Source organism: Rhinatrema bivittatum, chromosome 3 (assembly GCF_901001135.1).
Source record: "Rhinatrema bivittatum chromosome 3, aRhiBiv1.1, whole genome shotgun sequence".
Classification (NCBI taxonomy): Eukaryota; Metazoa; Chordata; class Amphibia; order Gymnophiona; family Rhinatrematidae; genus Rhinatrema; species Rhinatrema bivittatum.
In genome coordinates, this window is record NC_042617.1 from 162743188 (window position 1) to 162760294 (window position 17107).

Sequence of the window (17107 nt, forward strand, 5' to 3'; positions counted from 1 at the left end):
TGATCCAGCATGGCAATTTTTTATGTTCTTATGTTCTTACAGAATACAGAAGCTAGACTTTTCATATGGGGGAGGAAATATCATATAACCCCCACTTTGTATTCTCTTCACCAGTTGCCTGTAGAAATGAGATCTAAATTTAAAATTTTTGTTTGATTTCTAAGTGCCTATGAAGAGGTCTTCCAAGCTTTTTAGTGGAGTGCTTATGCATTTACAAAACTAGCCAGTCGCTAGGGTCTTCCCAGCAAGGTTTGCTGATGTTACCATCTTTGAAGTAAGGCTGACATCTACTTAATGGCTGTCATTTAGCTATTATAGGCCAACTTTCTGAAATGTACTCCCCAGGGATTTCTATGAGAAGTTGAGAGAGTTTTTGAGAAAGAAGGTTAATATGGTTATTCAGAGAAGTAGGTGGAGACGCAATTAGAGAAATATTGATTTAAGATAATGTGGCTGGAGAGTGGATAGTAGTATAGGGCAGAAATAGAATGGGGACTGTCATTTTCAGCAGCCCACATAGGCTACATTTTATGGGTACTTTTTAACCATAGACTGTAGCCAGAATTTTCAAAGTGGATTTATGCACAATACACAGTTACATCTGCTCAGGAGCCGATGTTAACTTTGTGCATGTGGCTTTACGTGCATTAAGTATGGGCATAAAACCCAATCCCATCCCACTTCTATCCCCATCCCCAGAAATTCTGTTTATTGTATTCAGTGCATACCGGCTAGGGCTATTTTCAAACAGCTAGTTACATGCCTAAAATTGGGTTTTAAGCATGTAAGTGCCTTGTGAAAATTACCTCCTGAATGTCTAAATGAATAGGATAATAAGGTTAGTGAAAGGCTTTACAGATGTCAATTTTCTTTTTGTTTTATTTAAAATTTGTGTTTATGACTGTAAAATGTTATTGATGAGATTTTATTGTAAACCACCTTGTTGCTGTAGCAATAGGCAAGATGTAAAATTTCTATAAAACAAATAAATAAATCTCCCCCTTACCCTTTTAATGCACTGAAGATCCTGTATCTAGGAGAGCGTGAAATGTAAATCTGGCCCTGATCACACAGTAAAATGCATCATGCAGATGAGGATTAGGTTCCTGCATTAATGCTTCACATGCCCTGTTTGGCCAAAGCACACTAATAGCAAATCTCTTGGAGATAGCCCAGCCCATGTGAACTGCTTGACAGTAGTTCTCCACTCAGGTTGACATTTGTTTTTTGAAATGTCTGAATAGGAGTGATGCTTTCTAACATGTTTAATCCAAATGTTCAGTTTGGGATTTATTTATTATTTTGTAAATGTCTGTTTTTCCCCTCTTCTCTTTTTAAGTGAGTAAGAAATCAAACCTGAAAGATGAAATAGAACAGATTTTGCGACAGAGAATAATGGTTTTGGATGGCGGGATGGGAACCATGATCCAGCAGCATACACTGACAGAAGGAGATTTTCGAGGGCAAGAATTTAAGGACCATGCCAAACTTTTAAAAGGAAACAATGATATTCTGAGTCTAACTCGGCCTGATATTGTTTACAGAATTCACAAGGTATTGTAACTTTTGTTTAGTTTTGTAGAGCTGCTATCAAATATGTGGTTGTTATATTATTTTCTGTTGACAGGGCTAGAACATCTTTAAGAAACTTGAGAGCCAACCAAACTATATAGAATGTAGGGGAAAACAGTTGCTTTTTTTTCATATTACTTAGTTTTTTGATGGTTCGTTTGGCCTGGCACTTTGCTCCTGCACCTTTAGTCTTCCAGGTCAGTCATAACTAGTCTCTGTTGGGCTACAGTACCATGAGGTTTTGTTTGCGACTGCCTGAGTTTTTTCCTCTTATTTTCATATCCCCATCCCACCTCAGCTATCACAGCAACAGGCCTTGGCCTGGGGTCACAGACTGCTGCTGCTTCCGGAAGCCGGCTAATATTGACCCTGGGTCTGGTCACTGGATATTGCTGTTGAGTGATGACCAAATCTTCCCTTCTGCCAGGGGCTGCAAGTCCTGCCTCTGCGGCAGCCCCAGCCCCAGCCAGTACAGGAAACAGATCCTCTACATCAGAGGTTCCCAACCACCGGTCCGTGGACCAGTACAGGGCCGTTGGGGGTTTTTTATCGGTCCGCGGCGCCGTTCTCCCCAGCTGCCATTCATTGGCTGCCGTTGCTGTGGGAAGGCGGGGCGAAGTTGGAGACCCGCCTCCTCCAAACCCACGACCCGAAAAGCCGATTAGTGCGTCGCGGCTGAGCTATGTTGCCGGAGCTGCGCGGGCAGGGAGGAGGAGCATCAGCCACTTCAGGTGCTCCTCCTACTTCCTGCCCCGGAAGAAAAATGTTGCCGGAGCTGCGTGCCGCGGGCAGGAAGGAGGAGGAGCTTCAGCCGCGTGCAGAAGAGGAGCAGCACGGCCCATCCTGTGGCGACCCGTAAAGAAGAGGCCCAGAGGTGAGTGCGTGTATGATATGAGTTGAGAGATTGTGTGTGGGAGAGACTGTGTGTGTTTGCAGAGAAAGCACGTGAGAGCCCCTGTGTGTGTGAGAGAAGACAGCATGTGAGAGTGAGAGCCTGTGCTTGAGCAAGACAGCATGTGGGAGTGAGAGAGAGCCAGTGGGTGTGAGACTCAGACAGCATGTGCCAGTGAGAGCTGTGTATGAATGATTTTATATGAGAGAGAGCATGTGAGAGTGAGAGCCTGTGTGTGTGTGTGTGTGTGAGAGAGAGAGAGAAAGCATGTGAGAATGAGAATCTGACTGTGTGTTTGAGGGAAGAAGACAGATGGAGAGAAAAGAAATAGAAAAAAAGGCAATATAAAAGGAATTGGCAAAAAAATAAGAAAGGGAAGGTGGGAAAAAAAAGCCTGTGACCAACCAATTAGAAAACTAAGATCAGACAGCAGATGTAAAAAAAATAAATTACTTTTTACTGATTGGCACATGTAATATTTGGGAATGTGCAAGAGTAACACTTTCTCTATGCGGATCTCACAATATACGAGGCAGCAGAATGGGCTTCAGTGCCAGTAGCAGCAATCAGCATCTCCCCAAAAGCCATGCGGCAGCAGTGACAGTGGCAGCAGAGGAATGAGAGAGGCTCTGAGGTTGTGAGGGAGCCAGTGAGAGTGAGAGCATGAGTGTGTATGAGAAAATCCAGGAGAGTAAGAGTGTGTGTGTGTGTGTGTGGGGGGGGGGGGGGGGGTGTGGATGGGGAGAGAAAGTATCTTACAGCCTGAGAGTGGGTATAAGAGCATGAATGTGTATGTATGTGACAGCGTATGTGTGAGAGAGAATGGACATGTGAGTATGTGTGAGAGAGAGAGGATAACCTCCTAATCCTCGACAATATCAGGGTGACTGGAAATCAAGAGCTCCCATGTATGGACAGCAGGGGCTTTTTAAAATCCTTATTAGTTTTAATTATTGTGTGTTATTTGATATATGTGCTGTTTTGAAATATTTTATTGGTTGTTTGGGAAATTGTAAAAAATAACCCCGCCCCTATATGACCAAAGCCCCGCCCCTGCCCCACCCCCACCCCGCCTTGCCGGGCCATGGGAAAACTGGTCTTGCTTGAAGCCGGTCCCTGGTGCAAAAAAGGTTGGGGACCACTGTTCTACATGACAGTGCGCATCACTTATCATGGGGCAAACTCCAGGTTTTTTTCTTGTTTTGGCATATTTTACCTGCAGCTTTTGCTTTTCCCTTCATCAGACTTCTTCCTCTCGATGCCTCTGTTCAGTCTCTCCTTCCTTTGTAGCTTCTTGCCTTGCTAGTCTGTTGTCTGTTAGCAGGGTGCTGTCTTAGACAATGGTGACTCTTGTCAGTGGCAGGGGCAGCTCCAGTAGTGTGTGGGTGGGTGGGGGAGGGGGAATTCAGGGCTGAAGTGCCAGATTACAAATTTTAGGCTCTCTTTGTTCATGATGGTTTTCAGTCCTGTTTATTAATTAACCCGGAAGCTTCTTTTTGCTACTTTAGACTTTCTCCTTTTGGAGTTACAGTGGTGTGATCATTTACTTACAACTACCCCAGGGTTGATCTTCATTTTGAACCCACCTTCCATCCAACTCAGCCATTGGCCAGGGGCTCAGAACTCTGACTTCCTCCGATTCTCATAGAAGGGGTCTGCGAGGATCATGACATGGAACATGCTGGTCCTTCCAAATTTATTTTCACTACAGTGCATGCAGAAAGTATTCAGACCCCTTCAAATTTTCCTCATCTTGTTACATTACAGCCTTATTTTAAAATGAATAATATGCATTTCCTAGCGTGTAGCAGATGGACTCAGGACCAATGGGTATAGTGTACTCCTGCTAGTAGTTGGAGATGGATCAGATTTCAATCTGACGTCAGCCCCTAATACATATACCCCTAAGGAAGTGCAGCTCTTCAGTATTTTCCGTCTCGATAGCAGTTGGATTATCTGCACACTCTTAAGCGTTAGATCAAATTTAAAGAAGAAAACCCAAAATTGAAAGAAGAAAACCTACTTGAAGACGAGCCCCACTCTCCTGCGGTGATACCCTCGGGTCCCTCCCCCAGTTGAGATTCCCGAGGTGATTTCCGTGGTCCCTCGGAGGTGAGCCTCCATCCGGTGGCTGAATCGCGGCGAGGACCTAGCCCTCGACCCTTCGGGCGTGGCTGAGAGGCAGCGGGTGCACCCTCGAGCACGGCAGTGAAGGTATTTGCCCTCTCATCCCGTAGCCGGAGACCACCTGGGACGAAACCGGGAAGCGCTGAAGACAAGGTAAGGTAGAAATCTTCTACTCGAATCTGGTCTCTGAGGGTCGAGGACAAGCACAGGTCACTGACCGGGACCAGTGCCACCGGGTTGATCCGCCCTAGCAGGGCCAGGCCCCGGCTATTCCAAGAGTCTGCCCACGTGAAGACTCTCTGAGGGGGTCGCCATATTGCCCGTGTGCTCGCCGTCGCCATCTTGGCCTACTCGCCGCGCCGTTTGCCTCCGAGCGCACATCTCCTGAGCCAGGCGCACAAAGCACTTGTGCGCATAGACTTACGCGCGCATAAATCCTTGCGCGCACATAGCCGAACGCATATCTACGGCACAGCCGCGTGCACAACTTACACGCTCAATCTAAGTGCACCGGAGCGCATAAGATTTATGCGCCGACAACCATGGCACCGCCAGGAACAGAAATTAAAGCGCAAGGCCTCTGCCCGGCATGCTACATCAGAGCCGCACAAAGCGAGGAGGCTGATGCCCTGTGCACGCAGTGCGAGGAGGCCCTGGGAGATCCAGCTCAGGGCCAGTCCCACCCAGGGCCAAGTTCCAGCTCCTCAGGGGGCACCCCAGACCTAGCCAGGGGGACCCCCCCCACAGACGGGGACCCCCAAGGAACCAGCGCCTCTCGGCTTTGATCCACCGTCTATATCATGGGTGGAGTTTTTCAAGGGGATTCACGCCTTTGTTCAAATGCAAACTGAACCTCTGGCTGTCCAACCACATGCTCCACCAGAGGACCCACATGCTCCAGGCCCCTCAAGACCTAGGCACAGGCTTCCATTACCCAGAAGCCCCACCTACGGGGACTCGGACACCTCTGAGGAAGAAGCCGAACCCCTAGAAGAAGGGGAGCTCCCCCCGGGGACAGAGCCTCACCGAACCATGAGATGCTTCTTCACAAAGGACGAGCTCCCGGACCTGGTCAATCAATGTCTGACGGAGCTCGCTATCCCGGGCCTAGGTACTTCGGGGGAACCGAAACCGAACCCCCTGCTGGAGGGTCTTCGACAGACTTCTCGCCATTTCCCTCTGTTTCAAGCAGCACAACAGCTGATTGACCTGGAATGGAATGCTCCGGAGTCTGCATTCAAAGGGGGACTAGCCTTGGTGGCCCTGTACCCCCTGGACCCAGCAACCAAAGATCTTCTTGCATGCCCAAGAGTGGATGCTATGGTCTGCGCGGTCTCTAGGCGCACCACTATCCCAGTGGAGGGAGGAGCTGCGCTCAAAGATGCACATGATCGACATTGGGAGTCCATCCTCAGACAATCATTTGACGTCGCCGCTATGTCTCTACAAATTGCGGCCTGCTGTACCGTGGTGACACGTGCCTGCCTATCACAAACCAGGAACACCACCCCGGGAGAAGACATGGAACCAGCAATATCATTCCTAGCGGACGCTGCCTCCGACCTAGTGCGCACAGCGGCCAGAGGAGTGTCCTCTGCGGTGGCTGCCAGGAGACAACTCTGGCTCCGGAGCTGGTCGGCTGACGCATCTTCCAAAACGCACCTCACAAGGATGCCCTTCAAAGGATCCCTCCTGTTCGGCAGCGAACTAGAGAAACTGGCTGACAAATGGGGCGAGTGCCCATTGCTGCGACTGCCGGGAAGATAAGACAAAGAGAAATCAGCGTTCCTTCCCCAGGTCCTCCAGGGGCAGAAGTTCTCAGCGCTTCAGTCCTTATAGGAACAACTATCAAGCGCCCCGCCCTACGGGCAGGAACCAGTCCTTTCGGACCAAGCACAACAAGAGGGGAGCCAGCTCGGGTACAGGCCCCAGCCGCACCCCACAATGAGATTCAGCCGACCCATCCAAGGGAAGAAGCCATAGGGGGCAGATTAGCCCTATTCTACCACAGATGGGTCGAGATAACCTTGGACAAGTGGGTCCTAGCCATCATTCGAGAGGGATACTACCTGGATTTCCTACAAACCCCTCTGGACAAGTACGTGGAGTCCCCCTGCCATGACCCCTCCAAGAGGACAGCGGTGGAAGCCACACTGTCCAGGCTACTGGCACTCGAGGCCATAACCCCAGTACCTCCATAGGAAATAAATACTGGCCATTATTCCATTTATTTTATCGTTCCCAAGAAAGAGGGAACATTCAGGCCCATCCTGGATCTCAAGTTGGTCAACCGCCACCTCAGGATCCCTCACTTCCGCATGGAAACCCTATGATCCGTTATAAGGGCGATACAACCAGGAGAGTTTCTCACATCCCTGTATCTTTCGGAGGCCTATCTGCACATCCCCATTCATCAGGAACATCAGCGCTACCTACGCTTCAAAGTCCTGAACCGTCACTACCAGTTCCGGGCACTACCCTTAGGGTTAGCCACAGCACCCCGGACGTTCACCAAGGTAATAGTGGTGGTGGCAGCAACACTGAGGAAGGAAGGAATCCTTGTTCACCCCTACCTGGACGATTGGCTGATTAGAGCAAAGTCACCGGAGGAAAGCCGCCAAGCAACCAGCAGAGTCAGAACTCTACTGGAAAGCCTAGGATGTGTAGTCAACACAAACAAAAGCTCCCTACAGCCCTCACAGTCTCTGGAGTACCTAGGAGTCCGATTCGACACCAAAGAGGACAAGGTCAGCCTGACCCCCACAAGGAGATCAAAATTGTGGAACCGGCTACAAACCTTGCTGGACGATCCTCGTCCCACAACATGGGATTACCTGCAAGTCCTCGGGCTGATGGCATCCACACTGGAAGTTGTGCCATGGGCGCGAGCCCACATGAGACCCCCTACAGCGCGCACTCCTATCACGGTGGAGCCCATGGTCCCAGAACTACACCATACGTCTATCACTCCCGGGCAGAGTTCGGACCCAGCTACGGTGGTGGCTGCAGGCCAGCCACATGAGCCGGGGATCAAGTCTCTCCTCCCCAACCTGGACTCTACTCACCACAGATGCCAGTCTACGAGGATGGGGAGCACACTGCGAGGAGCTAACCACCCAAGGGCAGTGGAACGCAGAAGAGGCGGGATGGAACATCAACCGCCTAGAAGTGCGAGCAGTCAGACTAGCCTGCATGCGGTTTGCCCACAGACTTCGAAACAAAGCGGTCAGAGTAATGTCGGACAACGCCACGACAGTGGCCTACATCAACCGGCAGGGGGGAACCAGAAGCCAACAGGTGTCCCTAGAAATAGACCCCCTGATGGCGTGGGCGAAAGCAAACTTCCAGGAGATCTCCGCCGTCCACATCGCCGGGAAAGACAACATCACGGCAGACTTCCTCAGCAGGGAAAGTCTAGACCCATGAGAATGGAGGCTGTCACCCACAGCCTTCAAGATAATAGTGGATCGGTGGGGGACACCGGACATGGACCTTCTGGCAAACAGATCCAACGCCCAAGTATCCAGATACTTCAGCCGCAGGCGGGAACCGCAGTCCAAGGGATCGATGCCCTGGTACAGCCCTGGCCCCCGGGGACCCTACTATATGCCTTCCCACCATGGCCCCTACTGGGCGCAATCATTCACAAGATACACCTACACAAGGGACTAGTTCTTCTGGTGGCTCCGGACTGGCCAAGAAGACCTTGGTACGCAGACATGAGAAGACTGCTGGCAGGGAACCCCCTACCCCTGCCCCCACACAGGGACCTGCTACAACAAGGTCCGATCCTCCACGAGGACCCAGCTCAATTCTCTCTTACGGTCTGGCCATTGAGAGGGCTCGCCTGAGAAAAGAACGGGTACTCAGGGGCGGTAATCAACACCCTCCTACGAGCACGCAAGTTCTCGACATCACTAACGTACATAAGGATCTGGAGAGTATTTGAAGCCTGGTGCGAAGACCACAACATCAAACCACGCTCATTCACTGTCCCCGTGATCCTGGAATTCTTACAGAACGGACTACAGAAGGGCCTGTCCCTCAACTCCATCAAGGTACAGGTGGCTGCCCTGTCATGCTACGGCTCCAAGAGCGAGAGCGACAGCATAGCCTCTCACCCGGACGTGTCACGCTTCCTGAAAGGAGTCAAACACATTCGCCCACCACTAAAGTGGCCGGTACCTCTGTGGAATCTCAATCTCGTTTTGGACTTCCTAGAGGGAACTGCCTTCAGACCCCTACGAGGCCTGTCCCTTCGCCTGTTAACCTTGAAGACGGTGTTTCTGCTGGCGGTGTGTTCACGCCGCATATCGGAACTACAAGCACTGTCCTGCCGTGAGCCGTTCCTCAGGCTCACCCCGGGTTCCCTCCAACTACACACGGTCCCCTCCTTCCTCCCCAAAGTGGTCTCACACTTCCACCTTAACCAGACCATCTCGCTACCAACGACGGATGCCTGGAAGAATTCGGAAGAAGCCCGTAGTCTCCGCCACCTCAACATCGGCAGACTCCTATCCAGATACCTGGCATTGTCCAAGCCCGTACGAAAAACGGACCACCTTTTCGACCTTTACAGCGGAAAGAAACAAGGGGAAGCGGCCTCACGGGCAACCATCGCCCGCTGGATCAAGGAAGTCATCAAGGCGGCCTACGTAGAAGCTGGCAAGCCACCACCTCTACAGGTCAAGGCCCATTCTACCAGAGCCCAGGCAGTATCATGGGCAGAAACTAGAATGCTGTCACCTGCCGAGATCTGCAGGGCGGCTACATGGTCCTCCATCCATACCTTCTCCAGATTCTACCGTCTGGATGTTCAGGCTCGGGAGGACACAGCATTGCAAGGGCAATACTAAGTGGGTCACGGGCAGCCTCCCACCCGGATCGGGAGTAGCTTTTATGCATCCCATTGGTCCTGAGTCCATCTGCTACGTGCTAGGAAATGGAGAAATTACTTACCTGATAATTTCGTTTTCCTTAGAGTAGACAGATGGACTCAGCATCCCACCCTTGGCTGCCGTCATGCAGGGCCTTCAAATCTTCAAGGGTAAGCCATGTTTTTCATTTACCTAGGGCATCCACCCTGCTGGGTGTCGACACTTTCCGGTTGAGTACACTGGCGGTCTCCAGCTATAGTCAATCAACCAGTTCAAGTTAATCAAGTTTAACGTTTAACCAAATTATGAAGTTATCCAAGTTAACCAAATTATTAAGTTAATCAATCAGTCAGTCACACATATATCCACAATGCTTTTTCGAGGAGAATACTGAAGAGCTGCACTTCCTGCAGGGGTATATGTACTAGGAGCTGACGTCAGATTGAAATCTGATCCGTCTCCAACTGCTAGCAGGAGTACACTTTACCCATTGGTCCTGAGTTCATCTGTCTACACTAAGGAAAACGAAATTACCAGGTAAGTAATTTCTCCAATTTTTCCTTCTTCAATCTACACCCAATACCCCATAATGACAGTGAAATCAGGTTTGTAGAAATTTATGCATATTAATTAAAAAAATAACAAACAAACTGAAATATCACATTTTTGATAACTATTCAGACTCTTTACGCGGTACTTTGAGGCACCTTTTGCAGTGATTACAGCCTCAAGTCTTGGGTATGATGCTACAATCTTGGCACACTGGATTTGAGGACTTTCTCCCATTTTTCTCTGCAGATCCTCTCAAGCTCAGCTTAGCCGGCTGATAGCCAGCTAAATTCTAGCTAACTTAAGTTAGGAGTGTTCTGGGGGCATAACTGGGATGAGTTGAGTTAGCCTGCCAACTGGTTCGGCCAAAGAGCTATCCTAAAGTTAACTGGATAAAGTTAGCTGTCTGCACTATTGAATATAACTCCAAAGCTAGCCAGATAAGTTTATCCTGCTAACTTTGCTATTCAGATAATGATTGAATATGGACCTCCTAGTTTTTAGTTAGCAGCTTTGTGGGTTGTGTTTTGTTTTAATGTCATGCAAACAACATTTATGCAAATGTTTCTAGTGCACAGGATATCTGTGCCACCTAAAACCTAGTGCGGTGAATTGCAAACTGCAGTCTATGCTGGAGAGCGCACAGCATTACTTCTGTGGCAGGAAGGAGGAAACAGGAGTTTACTTCCCATCACTTGTCTTTTCAGGAGTACTTGCTGTCAGGAGCTGACATCATTGAAACCAACACATTCAGCAGCACCAGTGTTGCCCAAGCTGACTACGGCCTGGAGCATCTGGTAAGAATTTAAGGGAAAACTATACTTTCCAAGGTGAGAGTCTGATCTAAGGGCTGTGTTCTCGCTGCACAGCTGTTGATAGTGTCTGCCTTAAATCATGACAGTTATTTCTATCTCGTTGCTAATCAAACACTACCTGTGAGCAAACAGGCAAGGTTGAAATGCTGCTTGTGCATAGATGGCAGATAACCTGTGGAAATAAAATTTTGGGTCCCACCTCCTATAGAGCCATAACTAGACTTTTTGTTCTCAGTGCAGAGTTAAATAGTTGTGTTCCCTGTACGTACTGTACGACCAATTTTCCTTTCTCTTCTTTTCAAAACTTTTGATAAAATAAGTTTAAGAAATATGTCCCTGCCTTTCTTTTACCCTCCCCCACAACCTTCCACAGCTATGCCTGATGCAGGTGGACTCATCACACCATCCTATTTTATTTTACAGTAGCATTAGACAAAATGTTTCTGAGCTGAAGCAGTCTTATTGCGTTTGTGTTTCCATTATTAAATAGTCTGCTCATCTTTGTAATAACTCCCTTTCCAAGAAGTCTTTCCCCAGCAATCCTTATTCATTGCTCATTGCCATGTTTAGATTCTGCGGTAAGAAGCCTTGGCTTACTGCAATAGATGTTTGCTTTCTCTTTGTTAATAAAGGGAAACTTTAGGTTCCTGTTCGTACCCCGGGTGAGCCCAGACAAGTGGGTTTATGCATCCCTATCAGCAGATGGAAGCAGAGAACAAAGCTTTGAGGCACTGCTGCATAACCAAGAGTGCCACCTGCAGTCTCTCAGAAATTCTCTGTTTCCAGCGGATGATTGACGTGCAAACCTGCAGTTCTGACTGAAAGTGTGGAGATAGTGAGAAGAAGTTGGTGGTGCTCCCCAAGGTGTTAGGTTCCTTTATGGGCCATCCCTCGGGCTGAGCTGGGCATCCGGGGGGTTGGAAACTCCTGTCTGTTGTACCCTGTTGCTTCCGGAGATTTTGATAGCCAGGGGACTGGCTCCCGCTTACCTCCGACATCTCCTGCCAGCCGCTGCTCAGGGAATAACCCTTTTTTTGATTCTTTATTAAGTTTAAAAAAAAAAAAATTTAGGAAGGGGAAACTGGAGCAGGGTTGTTTGTTCCTGTTGGGAGATTCATTCTGAGGCCGGTGTCTGTCAGTGGGAGCTGTTCAGCCTGCAGAAGGGAGAGCTGAATGGAAAGCTTGTGGAGTAGTCAGTCCAGGGCACGTGTCACTTCAGCCGCTGAGTCCTTCCGTGTGTGGCTCGAGCCGACGGGTTTCACACATCTTCACTGGAGTGGTGCGGCCTACTTCAGTGTCGGCACACTCAGGCCATGTTGTGCTTCCTGCCGTGTGGCGGATGTGCCTAAGCCATGCGTAGCTTACAGGGCCTGCAGACTCTGGTCAGCTCGTCTTAATTCCTGCTCCCTCTGCACAGGAGCAGAGGGAACCTCTGCAGGAGGCTTCAAGGAGAGGAGGGCCTCCTGATCATCGGGGCCATGGATTCTGTCGTGACTGCGGGGGATCAAATCCTGAGGTCTTCACCCCGCTGGGAGCCCAGAGATTCCCCTCCCCATTTCCCCTATGATGCAGGGGGATGAGGAGAATCAGAAGGGAGGTGCAGTCTTCTCTCACATGGGGCCGAGGAACCGGAGGAGTTTTCATCAGAGTTTGTCCTGCTGTTACACAGAGCCTTCCTGGTGCAGAAGGGTGCAGAAGAGAAGAGGTCCAGAGAGAGATGGACTAGTGCCCCATCTGAGAGGCCAAGGCTGGCATTGGCAGGAGGTTCGGGAGAACTGCTAAAGTGCTTGGGCTTCTGGATGATTCTGTTGATATGTAGGATGATCCTGCCTTCCCTCAGGGAGCAGACCTAGACGTGGACCCCATTGGGAGTAAGGATCCTCATCCAGGTGATGACCCTAGTGTGGGCCATCTGTTTAAATAGGAGGAGCTCCGTCCCTTCATCCCTCCAGTGTTGGAGGAGTTGGGGGTGAAGGAAGAGTCCGTCAATGAGGGAGTGAATTCGGTTCTTGATGGGTTGTGTGGTCCTCCTAGTGCCTTCCCGTTGCCTAAGAAGATTCAGAAGCTGATCATCTGGGAGTGGGATTTCCCGGAAGCAGGCTTGAAGGTCGGTAGGGCTTTGACGAAACTCGGTCCTTGGATGGAGGAAAACCTGCATCGCCTAAAGATTCCTAAGGTGGATGCAGCGGTCTCAGTGGTGACTATGAAGACTAGCGGGTTCGGCCGCTCTGAAGGATGTTTAGGACCGCAAGCTGGAAATTCAGCTAAAGCACATGTTTAAGGTGTCTGCCTTGAGCCTACAGGCTGCAGTGTGTGGCAGCCTGATGCAGCATACCTGTTTGTGCTGGGTTCATAAAGCACAGGAGTAGGCATCTACTGGGATGCTCAGTCCGGGGCATTCCTCGTGCTTGGAGGTGGGAGTGGCCTATTTGGCAGATGCTCTGTATGACTTGATGCGTGCATCTGCCAGGAGCATGGTCACGGCAGTGGCGGCTCACAGGCCTTTGTAGTTGTGCAATTTGTCGGACCTGTGGTCAAAATCCCAGCTGTGTATGCTGCCTTTTAAAGGAAGGCTTCTGTTTGGTGAGGATTTGGATCAGCTGATGAAGTCTTTGGGGGTGTCCAAAGGGAACTGTTTACTGGATGATAAGAAGGGCAATAAGAAGTTTTTTCTTTCCAGGTCCCGGTTTCAGGATTCACAGAGAGATTTTGTTCCGGCAAAGGGGCCTCTGGTTTGGGGCAAAACAGTCGTTGGGACACAAGCAATCCTTTTGGGGTTCCCACAGGTCCTCTAGAGACGGAGTCAGTCAAGGGCCTGAAGCAGGAAATTCTTCCCAGTGGTGCCAGGCTCGCCCACTCCTTGGTGGAAGCTGTAGGAGCAGGTTGACCTGCTTTTTCGGTGAGTGGGTTAAGATCACCTCGGACCGATGGGTCCTGGAAGTGGTAAGAGACGATTATGCGTTAGAATTTTCATGCCTGGTCAGAGAGGCTTTTCTGGAGTCCCACTGTTCATTGAGAAACAAACGAGGAGCAGTGGAGGGGACCCTGTAAAAGTTGCTAAGTTTGAGTGCAATAGTTCCCATCCCTCCAGACGAGCAAGAGCAGGAGAGGTACTCCATTTATTTTGTGGTTCCCAAGAAAGAGGACACTTTTTAACCCATTCTGGACTTGCAAAAGGTAAACGTAGCCTTGCACTTTTTCACGTGGAGCCATTGTGTATGGTGATAGAGGTCCAAGGTGCAGAGTTCCTGGCGTCTTTGGACCTGACTGAGGCGAATCTTCATATTCCCATTCGAAAGGATCATTGGAAGTTTGAGCCCTACCTTTTGGGTTGGCTATGGCTCCCCACAGCTTCACGATGGTAATGGTGGTAGTGGTGGTGGCCTTGAGGCGAGAGGGAATCCTGGCCCATCCATATCTGGGTGATTGACTGATTTAGGTGAAGATGGAGGAAGAGAGCGGTCAGTCTGTACAAAGAGTGGATACCCTGAGGTCTCTGGGTTGGGTGATCAATGTAGCTAAGAGTCTCCTGATTCCGTCTCAGACGTTGGAGTACCTAGGAGCCCTTTTCGATATCCAGAAGGGCAGAGTGTTTGACAGCGGACAGGTTGTTGAAGTGCAGGCACTGGTGACGTGTCTTTGAGCCTGTCAGTGCCGAAGGTCTGGGATTACTTGTAAGTGCTGTTTGTGTGGGTGGAACGCCATCTCGAGGGGATTGCAGCCTCGCTCATCGCAGGACTGGACAACATGCAAGCGGATTTCCTCAGCAGGCAGCAATTAGATCTGGGGGAGTGGGAACTGTCCTCGGAAGCCTGGAATTCAAATTTGTGCCAGATGGGAGATTCCACAGTAGGAACTCATGGTAACGTGGGCCATTGCAAAGATGTTGATATTTTTCAGTCGCAGGAGGGTGTCCGATTCGGTGGGGCTAGATGCTCTGGTGTGCCCCTGGCCAACCGGGATTTTTCTGTATGTGTTTCCTCCATGGCCTCTCTTCAGTTGCATTCTGCGGCGCATAGAGTTGTATCCAGGGACAGTGGTGCTGGCGACACCAGAGTGGCCACATCGTCCATGGTTCGCGGATCTTGTGCATCTTGCAGTAGAAGGTCCCATCAGGCTGGCTCATTTGCCACGCTTGCTTTGGCAGAGCTCCCATGTTTTCGGATCGGGAGGATCACTTGGTCTCATGGCTTGGCTTTTGAGAGGAGGCGGTTTGCGGCTGAAAGGCTATTCAGAACCGGTTATTTCCACGCTCCTCTGGGCTCAGAGACTCTCTGTGTCTCTTGTTTATGCCAGGGTCTGGAGGGTATTTGAATCGTGGTGTCTACTTGGGGAAAATTAATCCTTTATCTGTGGATGTTCCTCAGATCTTAGCCTTTTTGCAGGAGGGTTTTTGTCTAAGGGTTTGGCCTATAGCTCCCTCCGTATTCATGTATCCGCTTTGGGTTCCCTTAGGGGCATGTTGATGGGGAGGTCTTTGGCCTCTCATCCTGTTGTGGCTCGTTTCCGGAAGGGAGTCAAGCATTTGTGGCCTCCTGTTCCGGTTCTGTCCAGATTGGAATCTGGTTGGTTTTGCGGGTACTCTGTGGAGCGCCTTTTGAGCCTTTGAGAAGGGCGAAATTGAAGGACCAGACATTGAAGACAGTGTTTCTAGTAGCCATTTGTTTTGCCAGGTGGATTTAGAAATTGAAGGTGCTGTCGTGCAGAGATCCTTTTCTCCGTATTTCTAATGTCAGGGTCACGTTTCACACAGTCTCCTCTTTCTTATGGAAAGTGGTGTCCTCTTTTCCTGGGAATCGGATGGTGGAGTTGCCGGCCTTTCTGGAGTGGTCTAAGGATTCCCCGCAGGAGAGAGACTTGCATCTTTTGGATTTGTGACGCACTCGGTTGTGGGATTTGGAAGTCATGAATTCCTTTCTCGGTGACTGAAGGAGACCATTTGCTCTGCTTATGTTTGTAAGAGTCGTCAGATACCGGTGGCTCTGAAGGCACATTCTACTAGAGCGGGAGTGGCTTCTTGGGTGGAGTGTCAGCTGCTTTCTCTGCAGGAGTTTTGTCGTGTGGCAACGTAGCCTTCTCTTCACTTTGTTACCAAACATTAACGCTTGGATGTGCGGGTGCCAGAGGAGGCGTTTTTTGGGGAAAGTGTGTTGCTTGCGGGTCTTTGGAGTTCCTTCCCAGAATAGAGGGGCTTGGGTAAATGCCACATGCCTGGACTGAACTGGGGAATGAACCGGAAAGGAAAATGGATTCTTACGTGCTAATTTTCATTCCTGAAGTACCACGGATCAGTCCAAAGACCTATCCCCATATTTCGAAAGAATTCCTTGCTTCTGGATGTTGCTGAGCTGATATGTGATATGCTCAGAGTACCGAGAAGTGTACGTAGTTTTCAGATGTGCATTCTGACAGGTTAAGAGGGCCAGTTTTTTTTTCAGGGGCCTCTGACCTTTAAGTATCTGTGTGCCCCAGGTTTATTGGTGTTTGTTAAGGTAGACATCTTGGCTTGGGTACAGGTCAATACTGAGGGACTGCAGGTGGCACGCTTGGTTATGTAGCAGTGCCTCAAAGCTTTGTTTTCTGCCTCCACCTGCTGGTAGGGATGCATAAACCGACTTGTCTGGACTGAACTGTGGTACTTCAGGAACAAAAATTAGCAAATAAGAACCAATTTTCCTATTACCTCTGTGTAAGTCCTTGCAAAGACAAAATAAATGGCGAAAAAATCCATACTTGAAAATTTTCTCCAACCAGACATAATAGTTTTTTAAAAAGTGTGTGCCTTTGTTTCCCATCTTGTAGAGGACTAAATGTAACTCGGTCAGAAAAGTGAATTTGGAATTGGTGGGGAATACGAGTGCCCGATTACATAGTTTTGACCTTATTTCTGTTTCTTTGCTTTTTCTGTAGATTTATTTTAACTTTTTTTTTTTTTGGGGGGTGGGCAGGGGGGTTCTCTTCTTTGGGCTTCTAGCTCAATCAGAACTGGCCAGTGTTGGTATCATTTTATTTGGAGTTAGTTGATGTTCCTCCCAATCCCTCAGTTTTTTTTTAAATCTCACCACATCACAGCCCAACCATCACTGCAACAAGCCATTGCTCCCTTGGCAACCCGGCAAACACAGAACCCCCAAGCCTGGCCCCTAGTTGTCCCTGTTGCACAATTACTGGGACTCCCTCAGGGACTGTGAATACTGCCTCTGCAGAATCCTCATTCTCAGCTGGCTTGGGAAGTGGAAGACGTGGCTGGGATTTGAACCCATATTCTCTGCATA

At 49.5% G+C, this 17107-nt stretch overlaps 1 protein-coding gene across 2 annotated transcripts in view; it reads left to right on the forward strand.

The window, feature by feature from the left end:
- MTR (5-methyltetrahydrofolate-homocysteine methyltransferase) overlaps positions 1-17107 on the forward strand; it is a 357506-nt gene that overhangs the window by 19357 nt on the left and 321042 nt on the right. For both annotated transcript variants that reach the window (XM_029593902.1, XM_029593903.1), the window contains exons 2-3: positions 1340-1554; positions 10725-10814. In XM_029593902.1, coding sequence (XP_029449762.1) covers positions 1340-1554; positions 10725-10814 — 305 coding nt within the window. The remainder of the gene's footprint in view (positions 1-1339; positions 1555-10724; positions 10815-17107) is intronic.